Source organism: Parus major, chromosome 12 (genome assembly GCF_001522545.3).
Source record: "Parus major isolate Abel chromosome 12, Parus_major1.1, whole genome shotgun sequence".
NCBI classification, from domain to species: domain Eukaryota; kingdom Metazoa; phylum Chordata; class Aves; order Passeriformes; family Paridae; genus Parus; species Parus major.
In genome coordinates, this window is record NC_031781.1 from 2679134 (window position 1) to 2696322 (window position 17189).

The 17189-nt window shown below is 40.4% G+C and overlaps 1 protein-coding gene across 1 annotated transcript; it reads right to left on the bottom strand.

Moving 5' to 3' along the window:
• TAMM41 (TAM41 mitochondrial translocator assembly and maintenance homolog) lies at positions 1-17183 on the bottom strand. The gene is made up of 8 exons (XM_015641372.1): positions 17053-17183; positions 16069-16248; positions 14673-14765; positions 12472-12622; positions 10208-10353; positions 7972-8137; positions 5866-5928; positions 1-1219 (listed from the first exon to the last, which is right to left on the bottom strand). Exons 2-8 carry the CDS (start codon positions 16240-16242, stop codon positions 1143-1145), a joined length of 870 nt encoding a protein of 289 aa, XP_015496858.1. The 5' UTR covers positions 16243-16248; positions 17053-17183; the 3' UTR covers positions 1-1142.
• Positions 17184-17189: the final 6 nt, after the last annotated feature.

The window sequence follows — 17189 nt, forward strand, 5'->3', positions numbered from 1 at the left end:
TCAGGAAAGATACATTTTATTTCCTTTTTTTTACCATCAAATTATTTTTATTGTTGACATTCTCACAAATAAAATGAGATCTTGAAGGAAAAATTCCCAGATCAGCAAATCCACCTGAGTCAGTGTGAAAAATATTCTATTTACAAAAGATACTCCAAATTTATTCTACCAGACATGGATACTGGCAGCAATGCCCATTCTTTCATGGCATGATTAATGTAACAAGTCATGTAAAACTCCAATTTGCTTTAGTTTAGCTAATTTAAAGGGAGTTCAGGTTTCATCTTTGTGGGCAGGGAAAAGAAAAGATAATCAAAGAATCAAACAATCTGTGCTTTTGTTCCAAATATTCCAAATTTTCAAGTGTTTTGGTGGAATCTTCTGCTAAATAACAAATATTGCATAAGTCTGCCCAAAATGATCCACAGAATTCTCATTTTCCTTCTGACTCTGGCCCTTGTAACAATGCCCATGAATCTGGTACTTTTCAGCTCAGTCTCGTCAGAGGAACACACAATTTCATTATTATTATTAAATATCCTTATTTATTAATATTATTAAATATCTTTATTAAAGGATCTGACCCCTGCCAAGCTGCTCTTTTCCCTCTCCCACACTGAAAGTCACTGTGGGAAGTTTTTGGTGTTCAAGATGTCAAAGGCAGCATCCTCAGAGGAATTCCAAGGGTGAACTTGTCAGGGCAGGAATGTCAAAGGACAGTTTCATACCTACTGAAAACTCAATGGGTTCTCCAGTTCTGTAAATCCCTAAAAGAACTAAATTTGGGATATTGATCATTTTGAAAGAGGCTCTGAGGGTATTTTGGGAAGTAAAGCTACCAACACATGGAAAACGAGTGACTTTGGGTTTGAATCCAGCTGTACAAGCAATCTTTTTTACTTAGAGCTCTTCAAAATATACAGGAAAATTCATTTCAGTATTTACAGAGTATAATTCCTTTGCCCTATTGCCAACAAACCTCCCATTAGAAAAGTTCCTATTTCATTAGGAAAATTGGGCATGTAAATCATCAGAACAGACTTCTTAAATACACTGTAATCTTCTCAAGTATGCAAAGTCACATCTGCAAAACATTTAGAGAAAAAGTACCATTTATTTACCCATACACAGTATGTAAAGACTCAAGATGTCTTCTTTAACCCTCCCTTTGTCATCTTATATAATTTCTTCAAACTGTAAGTTACAGATTTCTTTGCCCCTAAAAAAAGAAGAGAAAAAAACATCAACATTTAGCAAGGCTGACTCAGCCAGAAGGTGCTTAGTGCATCACAGGAAGGATTTCCCTGGAGGAATGGCAGCCTAATCCAGCAGGCAGACATGCAAATAACCTTCCTGTCACAGTCAGAACACAGTAAACAATGCCACCAAAAATACTTCTAATGCTATCAAAGCAGAGCAAACAGAGCAGAACTCTGGTAATACCATGCCATGGCATACAATAGAGTCAGACATCTCAATTTTCAGAGATCCAGCAGCAATTGTTGTCTCCCAGCATTTATGAGTTTTAGATATGAAGGAACTGAGGATGACTCCCAAAATATTTGTATAATGTATCCTTGGAATTAAACAATTTCTGTAGTTCCAGCAGAGATGAGCCTTCTCTTACAGACCTAGAGTATAAAACCCACAGCATTTTGCTGGGTTTAGTCCTGGAGTATTTGTAAATTTAAAACCAAAACACTGTTAGTCTTGGCATCTCATTGGGGTTCTGAGACCACAGCCAGTGCAGCTACTTGTTTTTCCTTTTTTGTTTAAAAAAATCACCCCAAACCAAACAAATAAAAACCCCAACATAACACTCAGAGTGACTGCTCAGATTACAGCAGTCTAATCACACCCTTACAAATTCAGAACTGAAAAGGCAACTTTTCAGTACTGCACAAAAAGCCCTCATTCTGACACGTGCACTGATTAAAGGCGTAGTAATATTTACTACAACCTTTCCTGTGTTTACTTAATTGAACACTTGACATGACTGACTAAAAATACACAAGGAATTTAGCCAAAAGTCACACAATATCACAGCCCAGAACACAAGGAAAGATTTGCAACAAACAAGGAACTTCAACCCAAGTTTAGCCATGTTTGCACTGGATTTCTTTTTTTTTTTTGGGAGGGGAGAAATGGGATGGGAATAATAATATTTGATTTGGAAAGGCCTCAAAAAAAATGAAGAAAGGAAAGTAAAAGAAAGAAAACAATTAAAGATATAATATTTTAAGTGATAGATGCATTCAAAGTTGAGTTGCAAGAACTCAAATGAGTAGGAAAAGTGCACACTCTTATTTCTGAAGGAATGTGGCAGAGTAAGAAGCCTCTGATAACAAATAGACTGCAGAGAATCACTTCTGTTCTGAACCAGTTCTGCACTTCACATGTCTCCAACTGCAATTTAAATAAACTCAGCTTCACCTTTTGTAGGAAAAACATCCATACAAGCATTTTGAACTGACAAACTCCCATATGTAGGCTCCAGATTTTCCATATTTACTAGTTTTTTGCAAAATCAAGCACACTAATGAAGTCATGACAGGCTTTTCTTTGCAGCATCTCAAATAACAAGAAAATAACCATGTAAATCCTGAAGTGCCTGACAAATCTGCATGGGGATTGCGCACAGAGCAACAATTCTTGCAGCAGCACAAAGCCAGGCTGAGCTCTGGCACAGCACAAATGAAAGAAGTTAAAATTGTGTAACTGTGGCTCTGAAAATGCCCAAGCTGCAGGATGCAGCCCCTCTGCTGGAGGAATTGCTGCTCTGCCATTCCAATGAATTCCAGGCGCTTCTGGAAGTGCAGTGCGGCTGCTGCAGGGCTGCAGGGAACGGTGCAGGAACTGCAGCCTGCAGGGGAACTGCTCCTAACAGCCTGCCCACCTGCTCTGCCCGTGAGCAGCTCTCAGCAGATGATCATCATCCTCCTCCTCCTCCATTCCCTGAGCTGCACCCCACATGGAAGGAGCTGCTGGCCCAGCACAGCTCTGTCCATCCAGCTGTTCCCCTGCAGCAGTGCTCGGGCTGATGAATCCCAGCTGCAGGAAAAGTTAATGGCTGGAATTACAGCTCTCTCGCAGAATCTGAAGCACTTGGACCACATGAAAATGTCTTTCTGCTTCAGCTCTGAATCGGTGACTTGGTTCTACCTCCCCTTTAGATTTTTCCACTCTAGGAGACAGAACAAAGCCCTGGTGCACATGGGATGAGCCCACAGCGTTTTGGTGTAAACACAGCTCGTGTCTGGTTTCACTTAACAATCCACACCGAGATTTTTGCAAGTGTTGGTGCTCTAAGACAGCAGATTTGGCTGGGAGTCTCCAAAAGCTTCTTCTAGGTTTGCCTGGCTGCGGTGTCCTGGATCCCCTTTTGATGCAGGCACTGCTGGACAGCTGTCATGTGGAGCAAATAATTATATATTTGTAGTGTGGCATGCACATTTACAGATATTTACAGCGGAGCCAGCAGTTATCTGCTCAGGCAGCTGATGAAGAGAGCAGTTATCACAAAACCAGACTATTTTATATGTAAACCTGCTCCTTTAAAAAAAAAAAAAAGCCTTGAAAACAAATGCTATTCTGAACATTTGTGCTAACTTAAAAGTATCTTGGACAAATGCTTTGACTGATGATTTAATCTGTAAGATTGTATTTATAGAAAAATGTTCAAGGCTTGCAGCATTCCTTGAGTAAAATATAAAGAAGAAGCTGAAGAAGTATCAACATCTCCTTCAGAGGAGCTAAATATAAGAGTTGCAGAGTGAGTTCCCAAAGCCCAGGCAGGCTCTGGCTGTGTGGGAAAACAAATCAAACCCTGGTGCCATCTCTAATGGGAAACAGAGAGGCAACCTCACCACAGCCTCAAAGAAATACACAGGCACATTTTCAAAAACTAAACAGGGCATTTAACAACAAACAAAAACACAGAGCTGGAGCTCCACTTGAAAACCACATTGGCAGAGAAAGATGAGAAAAGTTCTTTTAAATGGGTTGAAATTCCTTCTTGTGCTCCTTGCCAGTAATGTTATACCCAGCCTGGCATCTCAGCACAGCTATTGCTGATTTACCACTGCATTTAGAAATGCTGGATATTGCACTGCCATGCTGTGCCCCAGAGCAGGAGTCTCACCTTTGCTGGTGCTCTTAAGATAAAATAATCAGCTAAAGAAAACAGACTGTGTCCCCTAGAACACTTCAAAAAGAGTGATGACCAGCTAATGAAAACTTGCTTTTGCAAGCAAAGTATTTGTACAGTTGTTAGGAACAGCAATAAAAAGTCAGAGCTTAATAGAGCCACAGATTTCATGACTCTCTTTGATAACTGTTTTATTTTAAACTACTACTCCTGACATAAGCACTGCAGAAGGCCAGAGCTTTATATTTTTCCTAAAGTCTCTACTAGAAAGTGTGAAAATAGGTCTTAGGGGAACAGAATATTAGACAAGATTTGGAAAAAGAATAAAGAAAGAAATGCAGCATCCTTAGGGACTGAATGTAAAGCTCCACACTTTCCTGTAAAACACATTCCTTGCCTGAGTCAAGCAAATACTTCCATGCAGGAGCCACATTCCAGTTTTCTCTGTGTAAATTCTGTTTCCTATGAACATGGAGAGCCCCAAGAGCTGGCACAGCCAGGAATGCTGCCCCAGTGATCCATCTTAAATTAAGAAACCACGACTGGGAGAAAATCTTCATTAGAAGATACTGAGAGATTTGATATAAACTCAATCATAAGTGTTTGGAGACAAATATTAAAAACAAAAAAGGGCAAAAGGTTTTTGCTAATTAACTCTAAAGCCATGGACACCCATCCCTCCTCAATTCCAGGGCAGATCACACAAACCTCACACCACAAAAATACTGAGGTGACATCCCTGAGCAGTTAAATCTCACTCCTGAATTCTGTCACTAATGGTTTTGACCAGATTCTGGCAGAAAAGTATAAATACATTAAAAAAAACCCACCAAAACCCAAAAAAACCCAAAATCATGCAAAAAGTAAGAAAAATCCATTCCCCCAAGCTTCCTTGCTCAAATTTGGCTTGTGCTGGAGGCAAAGGACCAAAATTGCTTTCCTCTACCTAAAATAAAATCACAAAAATATGTTTTCACCACTAAAACCACAATTAAAAAATAGTTTTTAAATACAACTCTATACAATTGATTAGAAAGAAACTCCAGTTTGTCTTAAAGGGAAAAAAATCCACCATAAATAAAGCAAAAAGCAGTTAAGAGCAAGGGAAATAGAGACATTTCACAAATAACTGATTTCAGGTGCACAAAGCAGAAACCATGATAAGAATTACAAGTGTTACTCAAAGATACATTAGGACCCCCCAAAGTGCCAGTGCCAGGAGAGGCTGTCAGTGATTTACTGCATGACACACAAGAGGAGCTAAGAAGCCCCAGAGGTGATTTTCTGTCCATCAGAACAGGGAGGAAGAGAGCACAAAAAATCACAGCTTAACTATTTCTGTTCTACTCCTGCACTTAACCAGTTCTGCCCCACAGGGCACTCAGGATAACTTAAAATTCAACAGGAATAACACTGTTTTTAACCTCTCCCTTCCAATTATTTTGCTCCACAAAATCTATGCATGGATCCAGAAACAGAGAAAATGAAAGCTGATGCTGTTGTTTTGTTTGTTTAGGAGTTACACAGACCCCAGTCCCTTTCAGCATTTTATAATTTTGCAATAAAGCTTTAAATGTTGCTTTTATTTTCCAGGGAATTCTGATTAAACACACAAAAAATTTATTCTTCAAACTCCTGTAACAAGACAATCTTGGGGCCCTGTCATTTTTCCTGTGTGAAATCAGAAGGCCCATGTTAGAAATCACACACATTCTTACCAGCTGTCAGGATGGTTTTAGCACTCTGCACCACACTGGAGGATCTCACAATTCCTGAAATGCCTGCAGAGGGAAAAGCACACAGATGTTACCCATCTCAGCACTTGTGTGTGGATTTTTTTTCCCCCCTCCACCATGCACAAGTTAAATATTGTTCCAGTTATACAATTGAGCTAGCCTGAAAGTAAAATGTACACTGAGAAAATTTGGGCTTGCTCTGCTTTTTTATACTAATTAAAAGTATTCTCTAAACTATTTTAATCTATTTTATATGTATCATATGTAAAAAAACAACCCCAAATCAGTATTAAAACAGACAACAAGCAATAGGAATTGATCAGATCCATTTATTTAGTGTTCTCATTAGGTCTCTACTAAGATGATTAACCACAAAGGATTCAGAGTTGTTTCATCTAAGTGCTGGTAAATTCACATTCTAGAGCAGAACAAATGATACACCCTGTTTACTCCAACATGAAACTGGGATTTGGCACCTCTCTGATCAAGCAGAGACACCTCCATAGTGCAGTTCTTCCCTGGCTTTTCTAAATTACAGCTTTTGGAGATAAGGCTTGCCTACCACTTTGCACTGTGACACATTCAGTTCTCATTGTCCAGGGATTCTTATAGAACAGTTAAAAAAAATCTTAATTTTTTTTCAGAACTATTAAGTTATATTTGTTCCAACACATATAAAAACATACTGGTATGTACAAAACTACTCACATCACTAAATACTTGAAAAAAAAAAAAGTAGAACTCCAGCAGTCTCAGAGCTGTTCCTCCAAACTGACACATTCTGCATTGACCCATGGGATATAATTCCAAATATTTTTAAATCCTGCTTCCTTACTGAAGAACTAAGCTTAGCATAATTCATGGATACAATATTCCACTGGAAAATCATTTGAGGGGTAGGAATAGGGAAGGGAAAGGAACAAATGGTGTTGATGTGGCAAAATATCTTGGGACAATGCAATTCAAGTTGAGAAATCAGCTCTGCCTTGTAGGATTCCCAAATGGCTTGGCCTGGCTTTTACCCAGATTAAAGGATTAGGAAAATGCTTTGGCCACAAAAGTGAAAGTCTTGATTTGTTCTCCTAAGAGTTTAAATTGCAGGGCCTGAGAAGATGGGTCCAGTTTGCTGCTGCTCCCTGTGCAGCCACAGCTGTGCCTGCCAGAGCTCCAGAAATACAAGCACAGCACAGCAAGCTCTGTGTGCAGCTCAAACACTGCAGGCTCTGCTTCCAGATCCAGCTTTTATCCCTCAACTGGTTCAGCCCAGCCCAAGAAAGAAGCTGAACACCTCCATGTCCAGGTGCAGCTCATCCCATGCTGTCCATGGAGAACTGCAGCACCCAGGAGCTTTATTTCCCCCACAGAAAGCAGGCTGAGAGCTCCCTCAGCTCCCTGCTTAGTGCCTCGTGGCTCCCAGGCTTCTTGGGAATTTTTGCTGTGCTCAGAGAGCTTGCAAAATTTGCTACCTGGAACAGAAAATGTGTCAGGTTCTTAAAATGCATAAAGGACCCCAAGCACTAAACTTTTTAATTTTCCTGCCGTGTACCAGAACACTGGTGTCTGCAGCATCAGCTTTAACTTGCTCATATGACATAATCTTGCCTCAGAGCAGTTGTGCTGATGAGAAGCAGCTCAGCCTTTTTCCTCCAAGCTGGAGCTCTCTGCCAGGGCTCACATGTCTGGGCTAACCATGATGACTGTGAAGGGAAATGTCAGCAAGACAGAAAATGACCTCAGCCTTGCCATCCCTGACTGGGAGGATATAAAACTCAGTGTTTTGATGAAGTTTTGCCTGAAGATGGAAGCACCAGAGTCAGGTGATCTAAGCAGCTACACTATTATTCCTTAAATTCTGCTCTTTCAGGAGCCAACCCAAAACATATCCTCCTGTATCATTAGGAATGCTATTGATATTATTTCAGATAAGCTATCTGTAATCAAATCCAAACCCAGGTTTTTATGAATGTATTTCATGACTAATCTCCACCTTTCCCTTTACCCCACCCTTCTGAAATAGGAGAACATATACAACAGATTTGTAAATCTATCATATCTTAAAGGAGTTTACAGACATTGGTCCAGACCTACCTTGATGAACCACAATTCCACAGTCAGGGTCATGGGCAACTTGCAGTAAAATTTCTTCCACGTCTCTGTTCTTTCCAGGAGGGTTTACCAGAGCAGTTATCTTTTGTTGCAGAGTCTTTGGCAAAGCCATAAGCTGTGCAAATTGACCTTCTGGACTTTTATCAATCTGTATGTTATAAAAATAAAACATTAAAAATACTCAGTTATATTTTTTATTTTTTTTTTAAAGAAGTCAGAAAATTGACCTGTGATAAATATCTCACACAATCTGATCCATTTCACTAGAAAAGGTCCTTGACAATGCTAATAAAAACTTCCCAAGCACAGGGAAATGCAGTATCTCAGTTCTCAACTTGAAGAATGACTCAGTGCAAGGGTTTTTATTCAGGGGAAGACAGGCATGATCTTGCTGTGTCTGCAAGTAAGTTTTCATTGAAACTGTATCATTTCTGTTGAATCCAATTTCCTTTGGAAACTTAAGTACAGGACAATAAAAAAAAAGTTCCCCAAAGACCTCTCAGCTGAGTTTCTTCTGCCTGAATATATTCAAACTGCAGACACACACACATTTCAAGTTTAGCTTGAAAACCATTTTCTCTGCTTTAAACTCCAAACCACATCTGGTTTGTATAATTTGAAGAAAACATTCATCCCACATTTTCCAATCTAAATCAGAAATCCAAGGAGCCCTTTTTGAATACACTGATACCAACACGCAGGCCTGGACAGATTTCTCCAAAATGTAATGCACGATGGGGCAGAGCTCTCCAAAAGTGGAGGAAAATCTGAAGAGCTCCATTCCTCCCACACAAGGTTTTAGCCACTTCATGGAGACATCAGACAGGAGTCTGGTTGCCCTCTCCACTCCCTTTTGTCAGTGTGGAGAAAATGATCTCCAGATGAGTCAGCCACAACTCCAGAGGCACCGACAGCCAGCAGCTCTGAGCTTTGTGTGGGAGGAATCCATGCCTGAACCAAAACTCAGCTGGGCTCTGCCTTCCTTTGGTTCTCAGGGACCTTTGAAGAAGGAATTTTCTCTGTAGCTCCGCATATCCTGGAGAGGGGAGTTCTATTCTGTGTTAACTGCACCCCCAGCAGCACTCAGCCACCTCAGCCTGGCCAATAACTGCCAATAACCACTGCAAGGTGTGAGCAATAAAGTATTAAAGCACTTTGTTGATTAAATGCCCTCATTCTGCTGTTGATTTGAAGCAGTCCTGATGACTGTTATGGGATTGTGGAGAGATTTATTATCCAGCAATAAATTTGCAGTATGCTACCAGGATTTGCTTAAAGGAATTTCTTCTTGAAGGAAGTGTTCCTAATTCTTTCCCAAATTCATTTAAATATTGCTTCCACCAAACTGTTCACAAGCAATATGAAAACATGGAGACAGCTACAGGACAATACAGATTTTCTTGTATTTTACTCCAAAGCATAGCAGTAAAACTGTTTACTGTACTCAGTAAACATTAATTTAATTGCAGTTCAATCAATTTCTAACAAAGACATTTGGGAGAGAATTAACAAGGCTTGAGGATGAAGAGATGCCCATGTCCATGAGACAAGTGGTGCTATTTGTGACTTCACCATCAAGTCTGTATCACACTTGAATATTCACACAGGGACATGCAGGTTACAAAAGGAAAAATTGCTATTGACTGTGGCATCTCTCCCCTAACTGCAATGTTACACTGGAAAGATGGAATTCAAGATATTGGTTACTCTGGATTTCCCAAAAAAACTGAAGGAAAAAATCGTTTTGAATGGGTATTAATGCCAGAATTTCACTTGGCTCTAATCAGCTGACCTTCATAGCTAGAACTTGAGGAGGTTTTTTTGTGAGATGCAGTTTTTGATTGCAGAAAGTTGCACCTCTGAGTTACATCCTCTTCTCTCTAACACAAACCATCTGTTTATTCCTCACTTCCTAGCCTGCTATTTCCATATGGAAGCCATTAGAACACACATTTTACAATGATCTGCTCTGATTCCCTTGCTGGGCTCTATTCTGTGCCCATACTCAGAGAAAATGAGCAGTAGTTCCTCCTCCATATGAAAAAAACTGGTATTTAAGGCAAGTCTGCTGGTTGCAGAATTAACTAAACAACAGAAACATAACAAACAGCAAGCACAGAGACTCCAGCTGCTCTCCTGGTGCATGGCACAATTCCTGCCTTCTGTCAGTGACAAAGCACTTGCTTGTTTTAAAGCTGTTTAGAAGGAGAACACTTGCCTCGAGCCTTCCCAGATGGTGCTTGTACACCACTTGAGGGCAGTCCTGGAGTATGGTACTGTACAGCTTCTGGAAATGGGCAACGTTGGGCTTCACTATGTTCTGCACTTTGGATTTGTCTTCTCCTATTATCATTCTGAAATCACCTAGGCAGGAAAAGAGAGGGTTAAGCCCTTAGGAAAACCCCAAAAACACTGAGAAGGAGAATATAACAGAAATCAACATAGTACAGAGCTGTCATCTAAAACTCTATTCTCCAATATTATAGATGCCAATATCATCTTCTAAGAGTAAAAAAAACAACTATTCAAACACCTTCAAGCACAGAAAAAATGTCCTTGAAGGCACATATTGTTATGTGGCCTCTGATAAAATGTCATCAGCCCACGTGTCCACATCTTCACTTGCACAACAAAATAATTCCAGCTGTCAAGTAACAGTGACAGTCTTTGCAACCTCAGTCTCAGCAGTTACTAAACAAACTGCCCTGTCCTCATACTTTGTATCCACAAGCAAATGAGCTAAACTTTTCCAATGTGAGGTAACACTTTGCATTGTTTCTGCACTCCAAGGGCAGTACCTGGAGTTCAGCTAATGGCAGTCATGGTAAAATCACTGCATCACTTTTCCTCTTAGCCATGTTTGTGTTAGTACTTTCAAAAAGAAATTCCTTTTAACACCACTGTTACCTTACTGGCCTTTACACTTTCATTTCAGATCCATGACTGAAAAATTTCAAAGAGAATAAATGAAAAGCCAGTCAGTCTGTATGAAAACATTCCACCACCTCTGTTAGGTACCAGCCTGGCTGCTTGCTGGGTTTCCAGCCAGGAGTTAGATACTCAGTGTAGCTTGTATCAACAACCAAAATTCTGAATCAATTCCTTTTCCCACTTCCCACATTCAGGAGACAAATGTTGTTGAAAGGTGGCAACTTGCTAGCCTTCCTTAGTTTATTTCAGTTTATGCCGAGCCACAAAACAAACACTTCACATATAAATGGTACTGACTCAGTGCTCTCAAAAAATGCAGGAAAAAATAAAGGATAAACATTTTCTAAATTAAAGCATGAACAACACTCTTCAGCAGTCTCCAAGGAGACTGATTAGAGTAACACATAAAATCAATTCTGTCTACTAGTACAGCCTCTGAAAGACTTAACGAAATGGCAGCAAAATAAATATCCACAAGCAGCCTTTTTCTTGTATATTCCCAGCTGGGTGCTGTGTTGCCTCAGCTTTGTTCACACAGCACAGCCAGTCAGCATTTTACTGATTTCTGTTTAATTGCACTGTTTCAAAGAGTATATCAAAAGTAACTTGGTCACTAGTGGCCAGCAAGAATCCAGTGCCAGTGCTGGGCAGGTTTCAAGCAGTAAACATCCCTGGCTGGCAATCCCACTGTCAGCACCCTCTTCCTGCTGCTTTAAAACAGACAACAATTCAGGAGAGAACTGCTCTGGAGAAGAGAGCTGCAATCTGGACTGCCCTGAGAAGTGTTACATAAAACAGTGACACTCCTCAGTAGAGCCAAGCTGCAGCTCTGACCCCCCTGTGCTTCCTTTAAAAGCCAAACGTGCATTTCTGTATGAGGCAAGGAAATGGTGTGAAAAGTACAGCTCCAACCAAACTTCTTCATAGAGACTGCAGTAAGGATGTCAGCATTCAAAAAGCAATGCTGAGTTAAACTGTAACAATTACATCTTATATCGAAGAATAGTTTGCAGTAGTTTCTTCAATATTTTTCCTTACCAATTTCTTAAAAAAAAAGAAACTCAACAAATACCAATCAGGAGGGTTAAATGCAAATCAAATAATCATAACCTGGATCTTTGAGTTAACTAAATAAGAGCCTTAAACACAGCACACTCAAAAAGAGATGACAAGGTATGAGTCAGACTATCAGATGACTCAACATTGCACTGAGTGGAAAGAGAAATTTTTTTCCAAAAGGTTTTGAAACATTCCACCAAAATACAATCCATGCAAACAGAAGAGAACCCCCATTATTTCATCATCTCCAATCACTCACATTTAGCTGTTCATAAATCAAGCAGGTATAGGCAGTGTTGCTGATGTGGCTACACCTATTTCCTGTGAATAAGCCCAATTAGTGGAACTGTTACGTAACCACCATTCAGAGAATTCTCAGTGCACAAAGCAGTGCAGGCCCAAAGCAAGGAGGGAGATGATTTATCACACATGAGACACCAGCTGTGCTCCAGCTCCAGCTCTTCCCAGCCACTTCAGACCCCCCACACTCACCGGAGTAGGAGAGTCCTGCAATCTGCATGTAAAGGTCCTCTTCAGAGAAGCTCTCTGGCAACATGAGGAAGGCTGCTGTCACTGCACTCTTCAGGTTGCTGACAAGAGCAGCTTGCAGCCTGCTGTTCTCATTCTGGGCCAGGATTTTCACCTGGAAAAGCAGAGCCATTGGAAGAAAGACTTCAGGAAAGTGCTACTGACGCTGGAGCTAGAAATGCTATTTATTTTTCATACCGGACTGAGTAAGAAATTAATTTAAGATTAGATCTTATTAGCATGGCACAACAAGTATTAGCGTATCCTCACCACATGAAAGGAGCGTGTTTTTAAGAATTAACACTCTTCTAGAAAAAGCTGTTTTCACACACAGGTTTGGAAGTGCTATATGCACCAGACATTAGCTAATCTCTGAAGAGCTAGTCACCTTTTCATACTCATAAATTTAAGATTAATCAGTAGAAGAAATATGAATGCATCAACAGAAATGCTTCACATGTGATTGTGCAATAAGAAAAAAGACTATACTAAAAGAGAACAGAACACCAGACAGATGTTTTTTATTCATCTTCATTATTTTTTTAATAGAAGACTCCCCTATCAAATGCTTCAAGTAGTTTCTCAGAGAGGGCTTATCCTAGAAGAAGCAGGGCTTTATTTTTGCACTCTGGATAAGCAGAATGTGAACTCCAAGGGATCTTCACTTATCCATGAGGAACAGATCACTTGAATGCCTCTACCTGCCACAAGAAGTGTTTAATTTTAGGAAACATTGAAACTGTTCAAGACCAACCAGAGAATCCAATCACCTAGGATATGGAAATACACTGGAATACAAAGCAGATCATTCCTACTTGATTGCTACAGGGAAATCTAAATAAAGTCAGAACAGAAAAATCTGTGGCACCCCAAGCAGTCACACAGGTGACTGCAATACCTAAGGATTGCCATGGAAACATCAGCAAGTTATGGACCTGTCAAGGACACCACAGAGCCTTTTAAAACATGAAACTCAGCAGAGATGCTATTCCTCCTCATGGAAGACACCAGCCTTGCTTTGGAGAAGCAAAATGAATAACCTCCTCCTTTTCTAAAAAAATCCCCCCAATACAAAGGATTTTTTCAAAAGAAAAAAATACACCAGGCTTCAAAATCTGAATGCCTGAAACACTGATAGCATTTATGGACAAATTTTCAATGGTTTAGAGAGCTACAAATTTCCCAGGAAGTCAGACTGCAATGGTTATTACCCTGGTAAAACATGACTGTTGATTCTTGGGGTAAATCTGACAGAGCACTGCAGTTAAGGAAGCCTTTTTTCACAGTACAGAGAATTTATATTCACTGTAGCATGTCACAAATCAAAGCAGCAGCAAATACAGTTACACTGAAAACAGCTATTCACTATTCACTGCTGATGTGACATCCCAAATTCTCCCTTCATTTATCTTTCTCAATGGATTCCGTTTCATTCTTTACAAAGATAACAGCTGCTCTAACCTGGATCATGCTGTAATACATCTCTGGAGATAAAGCCAGTAGTCTGAGACAATTTATTCAAACTTACACTCCCAAGTTTTTTAGCTAAAAGCATAATTAACTTCTGTTCCAAGACCCGAAGTGGTTTCTCCTCTAATTCTCCCCCTCCCCTCATAACAATTTTTCCCTTAGCACTGCTGCCATCTGCTGAAAGTACATCGAGGCAGGCACAAGGGGGAAAGCAAAGATTATTTTTTATGATCCAAATAAGGAGGAGAAAAACCAACATGCAGAACCCATGGTTCATTCAATTATGAGCCAGACAGTAACTGCACAGCAAAGCTGCTTTCATCTTTAAAGATTTCCATTCTTTATCTGTGTTAAGTTTTGGCCACCCCTATAATCTGTTCTAAAAGGCAAATAATACATTTGACATTAAAGGGACTTAGCATTAATATAGTCCAGTTATTCAAGATTTCCTACAGGCAGAAAACTGTTATTAATATTCTCACCTTTAGGGGCTGTTTGTCTACAGAACATCATTAAGAACTACATTTCACCTCCTCTCTGAGAGATTATCCCTCTGGGGCTACACCCCTAAATCAGGACAGATTATTTGTGCAGTACTGCTGCACAGATCCCTAACAGGTAAAGTTCAAATTCCAACTGATTATTTTCCAGCCCTGGAATTTCCTGCATTTCCAGAGAGAAAACTGAGCAGTTACCGGTTTTTGTAGGCGCCCAGCTGCATAGAGCGTTTTCCAGTGAAACAAATCCTCAATCAGGGCATCAGTGCTAATTACTCCATATTTTATCATCTGGAAAAAAAAAAACCAAAGCAAAATAAATGCTTTTGAAAAAGCAAATATACCTGCACTGTTTTCCCTTCGTGGAACCTACTACTCGCCATAATTATCCTTAATTCTAAGGCACACATAGCTCCAATAAAAAACTGGAAAACATTTTTATGTTTTAATTAACATAAGAGGTAAAAGAAAAATTTCCTATTCACATTCAAATTTCTGCAGAGAGAAAATGGAACACATTAAATGAAGATCCTTTCTAGAATCAAAGTTGCAATAAAGTCAGCAGCCAAATATTACAATAGCTGGAATAATCCACATTATCCTTTATGATATTAAAAAAACTCAAGCAGTAGTTTGTCATAGACCTAAATTAAAACCTCCAGACATTTATGTATCCTGTTACTAGGAGGTGGGGTGTGTATCAGGGAGTTTTTTCTTTTGCTCTTTGATGTTAGGAAAAAACCCCAGTGATTTTGCAGCTTATTTTACGTAACTGGAAAAAACATGGGACTTTCCACAGTTTGTTACTAATCTGCACTACCTGAATTTCCAAAGATTATCACCACAACAAGGCAGCCAGCTCCAAAATTTCTGGATAACAAAGGACCACAGCCTGTGATATGACTGAGTCATTAGAATGTAAGACCAGGCCATAAAGAGCCAAGAACACAATGTCATGGCAAATACCACTCGTCCTTCAAATGAAATCCCAAATCTCTTTTGACACCAAATAAGGTTTAAACCTCAAAATTTCATACAGGGACAAGAACAGCAAGACTGAGTGATTCCCTCACTCCCTCCCTAGCAAACATAGAGGTGCAGGAACAGGATTTGCTGGACAAGAACCACTCTCCAGAATTTTTAGTTACACCCAAGCCTCACAGGTCAGGACGTGAGACACCAAACAACACAAATGTCAATTCCATCTTGCTGTTGTTACTTGCATTTTATATCAAACAGTCCACTTTGCTGTTACTACATGGTCAATTGCTGAAATGAAGCACCACCAGAACTTTACCACCACCTTTCTGACAGACAAAAAGCAGTAAGGAATATAAATCCAATCCCTGAAATGCTTCAGCTATAACTACAACACTGCTCACACTTTTAAGGTGCAAGACCAGCTGCTCTGTTTGCTTTTTAATTAAAATGCTGTTAGCAAAGCAGTTTGAGACATAAATATTGAAGATAGCACGAGTTAATCTACAATTACAATCTGCAGTATTTGCTTCCTGAAAACTGCTTTAAGCTAATCATTTTAATACTTCACAGACATAAATATTTGACTTAATTCACTCAGACTTCTTCTACTTACCCTGCCATTGCACGGCACTAAGGTGTTGTAGTAAATTCCAGCTCCATATCTCTGTATGTTACTTATCTTTTTGGGCCCAAAAAATTTAAGGAAGGAATAATGACTCCTGTTCTTTAACAAGTTCATCATATGCCAGGTCACAGCATCATCAACAGCAAACACGAAGTCCAGCATATTTGTCTGAGGATAACAAGAGGAGTGGCAGGGTTTAAATGTCGAGACAATGTTGTCGTAATAATTTCAGATATACACAGCATCAAACTTATAGCCAAATATTTTTCATGAATAAAAAAAATAAAAATAAAACCCAAATGACATTAATGTCAGATACAGTTTAAAGGTGCCAGTGAAGTTATATGTTTATTGTCAAGTATATCAGACAGTCCAAAATTTTCCTGTCCTGGTCATGACCAAACTTCAACCCTGCAAAACAGGGTTTTTTGTGAAATCTTCAGCACCCTAATTCAGGAATTAGGAACAGCTTACAGTGCTAAAGAGCAGCACTTCTTGCCCGTGAATGGAGGAATGTGGGCACATAAAGGCACCACCCAAGAGCTGGCAGCAAGGAACTGCATTTCTAGGATATTCCTTTGCAGTGTATTCCTTCGCTTTTGTCAACAAAACCCAAAAAACAAGCATTATTTCCAAGCTGTTTGCCCTCAGTAGATAAGGAAGTCCCCCAGACTGCCATTTCACTGCTGCAATATATTTTAAATTTCCCTCATACTGTGCGCAGCAGCTGGACAAGTTGTAATACCTCTCTTTTAAAGCAGTGCTAAATAACGTGACACACAAGCGATCCACACTGGGCTCAAAGGGACCCCGAGACCCCACAATGACAACCCCACTGCCGGGACCGCTCCTGGCAGTCCCCGGGCACGGAGCGGGCACCGCCCCGCCGCCACTCCCCCGGGGATTCGGGATCTTGGCCGTTCACACGCCGCGGGGCCCGGTACCCGCAGCGCCGCGGGCCCGAGCGCTCACCTCGCCGTGCTCGGCCGAGGCCCCCGCCTGCCGGAACACCCCGGAGCCGTAGGCGAAGGCCAGGCTGAGCTCCTGGGGGAAGTGCGCCAGGACCCGGCGGAACTTCACGGCCGAGCTGGACAGCACGGGCAGCGCCA